The sequence below is a fragment of the Myotis davidii genome, unplaced genomic scaffold (assembly GCF_000327345.1).
Source record: "Myotis davidii unplaced genomic scaffold, ASM32734v1 scaffold125, whole genome shotgun sequence".
Taxonomy (NCBI): domain Eukaryota; kingdom Metazoa; phylum Chordata; class Mammalia; order Chiroptera; family Vespertilionidae; genus Myotis; species Myotis davidii.
The window spans coordinates 637,207-644,815 of record NW_006299390.1 but is presented as its reverse complement, the minus strand read 5'-3'; the positions used below and the strand labels follow the sequence as shown (position 1 = coordinate 644,815).

Below are 7,609 nucleotides of genomic sequence, written 5' to 3'. Positions count from 1 at the left end.
CTAGCTGTGTTACCTTAGGTAAGTCAAATCTCTCAGGGTCTTTGCTTTCTCATCTCTAGTATATGTTGGTTACATGAGCTCATTTTAAAGAAAGCCTTCTAACGTTCTATGAGTTGAGCTTCTCTTTTTCCTCTTATATTGTTGCTTTTCAGAGTTCTCTTACGAATTAAATGAGTGATTGAACTTTTATATTAAGCTATCTATATTTGAAGTTTTCTCATGTATGTTTTTATTAGTTTTTGTTTCATGAAATTTAGCATTTCCTTTTATGTAAAACTAGAGGCCCAGTGCTTGAGATTTGTGCACTGGAGGCGGGGGAAAGGTCCCTGTGTCCGGCCTGTGCCCTCTCGCAGTCCAGGAGCCCTCAGGGGATGTCCACCTCCTGGCTTAGGCCCAATACCTCTTGCAGTCTGTGGCTCTCACGGTCCAGGACCCCTCGCTCCTTACTGCCCCCCTACTCACCAGCTGTGAGCCCAGCTTTTGGCTGACCAGTGTTCCCCCTGTGGGGGTGCACTGACCAGCAGGGGACAGCTTTTGCATTGAGCATCTGCCCCTTAGTGGTCAGTGTGCGTCATAGTGACGGGTCGTTCTGCCGTTCAGTCGATGTGCATATTAAGCTTTTATTATATAGGATTTCAGGTCATGTTTTCCTATGCCATTTCTACCTAAGTCTCTTCCAGACTTACGATGATCATAAGGTGTTTGGAGAATATGTTGTCACAGTGGGAAATATTTTATTTTGGACTGCATTTTCCCCAAAGGTGGATTTTTTTATAGTATTTGATAAGTTATGTTACTATGATATGATGCTGTTAGCCTTTTGCCAGCTAGGACTGTTATATCAGCTATTAAATTTTAAAATGTTAATACTGCCTTACATAGAGTTTTATAAGCATTAGGTTAAAATTTTCCGTACCATGATTAGTGAAAAATATCATATGTTGCTTCAAAATTTAGCTAAGTACTAAAGATTTATTTAACAAATTACAGTGTCTGAAGTTCGCTTGAACTTAGAGAAAATGATGGAGCAGAAGAGTACTGCAGTAAAAGCTTTAACAGGTGGAATTGCCCACTTATTTAAACAGAACAAGGTCAGTGTGTTGAATATCGTATTTTTGCTTTATTTTATATACACATTAAACATTGCTTTATGCTGATAGAGTGATACTATTAGAACTTGGCTGCTGGAGGATAGTTACTTAATTTAAAACAATATGCTAACCTGAAATGCATAACAAATTTTTTTCTGCTCCATGTGTAGCACTCCTAAGTAAGGAAGCGTTTTGTATTGTATAAATTATTTAATAGAATAATTTTTTGCTGTTAATCATGTTTTTTTGTCAAAAAATTTATTTTAAACTTTGTGAATTTATATATATTTTATAAAGGTTGTTCATGTAAATGGATATGGAAAGATAACTGGCAAGAACCAGGTCACTGCTACGAAAGCCGATGGCAGCACTCAAGTTATTGACACAAAGAACATTCTTATAGCCACAGGTTCAGAAGTTACTCCTTTCCCTGGAATCACGGTATTTGTTTCTTACAATTGTCAAAACCTTCTTTTGGAAGTATATTTTATAAACTACTTTATTCATGCTATTTATGAACTTTGAGAGATTTCTTACTGAAATACTATTTGTTGATAGTCATTCAATTTTGGGAAGTTGCCTGTCTTTATTCTGCAGTGATTTTGACCAGAAATGGAACACTTTACATTAAGATATATTTGAATTCAGTCTTAAGTTAAAGTAGATCATTTTGTTTTGACATGCTGAATGATAACATTTTAAGTATTTTAATTTTTAATTGAGTATATGGTTAGAAGTCATAGATACCTTGAAACAAATAAATGACTTAGTATTTTTAGTGATTATATTGTGTGAGATCACAGTTTATAAATCTCTTAAGTTTTCCAAATAATTTTGATTGTATCTTTTTTTAAAAAATAGATTGATGAAGATACAATAGTGTCATCTACAGGTGCTTTATCTTTAAAAAAAGTTCCAGAGAAGATGGTAGTCATTGGTGCAGGAGTAATTGGTGTAGAATTGGTAAGTGATGTCTTTTCTGTCTCATATTATCTCATGGTGTTGGAAGCGACTTAAAGGTCTCCTATTTGATTCTTTGTATAATGTCGCAGACAGATCGGCATTGAAATTTACTTAAATACTTCTAGTTGTAAAGAGTTTTCAAGACAACTTATTGTAATGTAATAGTTAGTCATTAGAACATTCTCTTTTATTTTGAGATTTGTTTCCCTGTATCTTCCACCCTTCCTATTTCCTAAAATTTGACTAATTGTTAAAAAAATCTTGACAATCCTTCAGCCATTTAAATTTGACAGCCCTTCAGGCCATTCAGCCTTTGAGAAGGCAGCTCTTATTCTGAGAAACTTGTCATTTCAGAACATTCACTGTGACTTACATGATCTGGGTCTTTCTTTCCTCTCCATCCTCATCTCAGTCCCTCTACACTTCCGTGTTAGAAATGTCAAACTACTTGCAGTTCTCTGAATACCATGAAGTTTCAACCTTCTGCATTGTTCTCCCTTTTGTCCATCTCGCAACTTTCCTATATTTCTATTGATCTCTTCCCTCAGTTTCTGTTTTCTTTTCCCATGGCTGTTTTACTTTGTAATCATCAAGAATTGCTTTACTTCTAAAAATCACAAATTAGACATTTTATTCTCTAACCATAACCTCCTTTCCTCTCTTACTGTTATTCCTAGTAAACAGGCATTTTAACTCTATCAGGTTTTCTAGTCCATAGATCCCTCTTCATTTTTGCTATCGTCCCTTTCCTGTTTTGACTGCTTTCAAGCTCAGCTTAAGATTCCATAGTGTATCACTTTAACTATTTCTTACAGCTGTTCTTGAGTCCTTTGCCTTGCTGTCATACCTGCTTGACAAAACTCTGGTCCTACCTTCTTTGTGCTATATCCAGGCTATTGACTACACCAGGAGAAAAATACACACCCTGCAGATTAATGCTTGTATAAATTCTTGGTCATAAATCTCAAATCTCAATAGGATTAAACCTGCTGACAATCCCCATTATTGTCCTAGTTGGTACACTTTCCTCTTTCATTTCTCACTTGTCTCAAACTGTTGTCAGTATACTGTCTTTCCCTGCCAGCAGATGACCTTGTCCTCTAAATCCACCTTACCTAATAATAGACAAACATGTAAATTGACCGTACCTTCGCTATGCTAACCAGCCAATCAGGAGTATGCAAATTAACCCAACAAAGATGGTGGTTAATTTGCATACATAGACTCCAAGCGGTGGAGCGAAGCCTGACGGCCCTGGGGCTGGAACAACAAAGCCTGACGGCCCCAGGACCGGCTCCAGCTGGAGCCCGGCCAGAGCGAAGGCCTGGGTCCTGGGTGCCAGGGGCAAACCGGTGACAGCAGCCAAGGGAAGGGAAGGCCTATCGCACGAATCTCTTCATGCAACAGGCCTCTAGTATATATATAAAAGCCTAAGCAACCGTTACGACTGGTCGACCAGTTGCTATGATGTGCACTGACCACAAGGGGGCAGATGCTCAACGCAGGAGCTGCCCTCTGGTGATCAATGCGCTCCCATAGCCAACCTCCTGCAGCCAGCCAACCTCCCACAGTCTCTCCCCCCAGCCAGCACCCCTAATCGGCCCCGATCGGGACTGGGTGAGACAGCCCCAATCGGCCAGGCCGAGGGATCCCACCTGTGCATGAATTTGTGCACCGGGCCTCTAGTATCACATAAAAGAGAAAGAAACCATCAGATGAAAACTCCCTTAATTTGATAACCCAGATTTGAAAAATGTTTTTATCTATTGTTACACCAATTCTCTTGATCTTCTATAACTGGAAATGCAATTTTTCCTAACATGGAGCCCTTTACCTCTGCTTAGTATTGCATCATCTCCTGCCTTCTCAGGGTCTTGGCTTTGTGATTTTTATTTGTGTGTTTTTTAAATCTTCAAACTCTCCCCTCCTTTTGCTTCCTTCCTATTTACATCTAAACATCCCTCTCTGTGGGCACTTATGTGCCATTTACACATGCTCAGATGCATTTGCACTCATAGACACAGGCTGTGTACGTATAAATAAACCTCTCTTGATCCCACATCCTCCTGCAGTTATTAATCTCCTTCTCACCTTTTCACAACCAAACTTCTTCGAAAGAGTTGTCCATACTCTATTACACCAACTCCACTCACTCCTTAAGTCCATGGCTCTGGTGCCATCGAATTGCTCTTGACAGGACATGAATGGATTTGTTACTTAGTCTAGTGGACTGTTTTCTTCACTGTTTTATTTGGTAGCAGCAGTGCCAATTTTCTTGCGTTCGAAACTGTTTCCCTAGCTTCTCTGATTCTACATCTGTTGGCTTTCTGTTCATCCTTTGAACTGACTTCTTTATTTTCTATGCAGGTTTCCCTTGCTCAGCCTTCCCTTGAATTGTTAATATTACTCTGGATTCTGTCTCACGGTTCTATTCCAAACCCTTTTTTGTCTTTCCATAGAATATTCCCTTCACTCCTGTATCAGTTACCTAAGTACTTATAAATATTTGCAACCTAATTTTTTCTCCATGCCTCTAAACTTTATATCTGAATGCCTGTCAGCATCTCTACTTGTAGGTCTCGCAGGTCCTCATTTCAGAAATGTGTAACTTACCCTTAACCTTACCCTCCTTCTTCTTCCACCCTAAACAAGCAAAACAAAACCTTTTCTAAAATTTCCCATCTCAACAAGTGGTACTGCCATCCCTCTAGAGACCTAAGCAAGAAGTTTGGGAATTATACATGACTTCTCCCATGCCTTCGTGCTCCATATTGAGTGAGTTACTGGCTCCTAATGTGACAGTACCTAGTAGAGATCTCATGAATATATGAGACAAAAAAGGGTTTGGAATAGAACTGTGAGACAGAATCCAGAGTAATATTAATAATTCAAGGGAAGGCTAAGCAAGGGAAACCTGCATAGAAAATAAAGAAGTCAGTTCAAAGGATGGACAGAAAGCCAACAGATGTAGAATCGGAGAAGCTAGGGGAAGAGTTTCGAACGCAAGAAAATTGGCACTGCTGCTGCTTTTTCTTTTTTATCCTCACCCGAGGATATGTTTCTATTGAATTTTAGAGGGAGAGGATGAGAGACAGAGAGAGAGGGAGAGAGAGAAACATGATCTGTTGCCTCGTGCACATACCCCGACCAGGGATTGAACCTGCAACCTTTTTGGTGTATGGGACAATGCTCCAACCAACTGAGCCACCCAGCCAGGACTATCCTCTATTCACGTACCTACTTAGAGTCCCTGTTCAGGGCAGCATCATGTCTTGTCCTGGTCTTTCTGTTTTCTTTCATCTTTTTCTAATCTATATTCCCCAGAGTTGCTGGACTGATCTTTCTATAACATAAATGTAATCATGTCCCTTCCCTGCTAAAACCCTTCAATGACTCACTATAGCTGTCAGGGTAAATCTGAACTCTTAAATGTTGTCTAAAGATATAGCAAGATGTGGCACTGACTCAGATCTCCATTGCTAGCTCCTCTTTCTCAAACGATGTTCTAGTTATATTGAAATATCAGTTCCTAAACTGTGCTTTACTTTATCTGTAGGCCTTCCTTCTGTTTGGAACATTTCTTCCCTTTAGTCTCTGCACTCTAATGAGCCCTTTACCTTCCCTGACTACCTACATGTCCTTAAGTACTCTTGCTGAGTGTTCCCATTGCACTCTGTACTTCTTGTTCCAGTATTATCTCTCTTTTTTGATATTACTTGTTTACTTGTCTCTCTCTCTCAATAAATCATAAACTCCACGAGGACAGATATCCTGGTTTTTAATTACTGTCTTTAGCATCTAGCATAGTGGCTTTTAAGAAAAATTATTACTCAAAAAGCTTTTATTGATATAATAACTTTCAACAGTCAGCTTAGAAGTTACCTTTTTGGTGAAGACTTCTTTTAAGAAAGTTCAAGTTTGTCTTTTTTGTGTGTCTATAATATAATGTGTTTACATCTTTTTATTATCTAACAATAGATTGCATTTATTTGTGTTTCCTACAGAACCATAACTGCTTGAAGGCAGGGACTGAGTTTTATTCATATTTGAATCTCCATTGCTTAATGTTTCTTATTAGATCCTGTAGATAATAGATCCATTATTTTGTCATTATCCTTTTAATCCAGTCTAGTCTGTCCGGATCACTTGTAAATGGTGTGTAACACTAAGCATAATCTGGATTTTGGAGAGAATAATGTCTTTTGATATGTGTAATATACTTCTTTTAATGTAATCCTTTATGATGAGTTTGTTTACTTCATTTAAGCACATAGCTTGTAGTCAGATGAAAACCCTTACATCCTTTGCTTTAAGAATTCTGATTTTTTTAAAACCTAATTTGATTTTGATTGCTATTTTAGTTTCCTTACTAGTGGTTGGTCTGTTTAAGTTTTCTATTCATGGTTTAGTCTAGGAAGGTTATATTTTTAAGAATTTGTCCATTTCTTCTAGGTTACTGAATTTTATGGCATATAACCTTTCATAGTAATCTTGTATAATCCTTTTTCTTCCTATAGTGTTTGTTGTAACTTCTCTTTCATTTCTGACTTTATTTATTTGAGTCTTTTTTTTCTTACTGAGTCTAGCCAAAGGTTTGTCAGTTTTATTTATCTTTCCAAAGAATCAATTCTTTGTTTCATTAATCTTTTTCTATTGTCTTTTCTCTATTTCATTTATTTCTACTTTAATTTTTATTTTCCTCCTTCTACTGACCTTTGGCTTCATTTGTTGTTGTTTTTCTAGTTCTTTAATGCACAATGTTAGATTATTTGAGATTTTTCTTGTTTCTTTAGGTAGACCTGTGCTACTGTTTACTCCCCCCTTAGATCTGCTTTTACTGTGTCCCCCAAATTTTGGTATGTTGTATTGTCATTTTCATTTGTCTCTTTTTTATTTTTTTCAATATATTTTATTGATTTTTTTACAGAGAGGAAGGGAGAGGGATAGAGAGTTAGAAACATCGATGAGAGAGAAACATCTATCAGCTGCCTCCTGCACACTCCTTACTGGGGATGTGCCCACAACCAAGGTACATGCCCTTGACCAGAATCAAACCTAGGCTGATGCTCTATCCACTGAGCCAAACTGGTTAGGGCTCTGTCTGCCATTTTAAAACTAAAATATGTTCTGTGATTTTTTTTTTTCATTTTCTCTTTTTGTTAGGTGTCTCAGCTCTAGATTTTTGTTTTCTGGTTACCATTAAGTTTATGTAAAAAGGTTTCATACATACAGTAGTCCTTTTCCTTCTAATTGCATCTTAATCTTTATTCACCTGTACAAGTTCAGTCCTTTTCCCCTTTCCTTTTATGTTTTTGTTGTCATAAATTTTCCCTTTTTGTGCTGTGCGTTTGTTTCCAAATTGCAGAAGTTTTATAGTCCTTTAAAAATCCACCCCTTTAATCTTTATGTTAAAATTTGGTGTTTAATATTGTATTCTGAAATAGAGTGGTAATTTCCTGCTTCTATCTGGCATCTTAAAGTTTTCTATACTTTTTTTTGTTTGTTTCAGGTAAAAGAGCTTTCAACAAAGAGCTAGCTCCTTATACTGTAGGTCT

The 7,609-nt window shown here is 37.4% G+C and overlaps 1 protein-coding gene across 1 annotated transcript in view; it reads left to right on the top strand.

The window, feature by feature from the left end:
* DLD (dihydrolipoamide dehydrogenase) overlaps positions 1–7,609 on the top strand; it is a 30,066-nt gene that overhangs the window by 10,830 nt on the left and 11,627 nt on the right. The window contains 3 exon segments of the mRNA XM_006774859.2: positions 991–1,091; positions 1,389–1,532; positions 1,953–2,054. Of these exon segments, the coding sequence (XP_006774922.1) occupies positions 991–1,091; positions 1,389–1,532; positions 1,953–2,054 (347 nt within the window).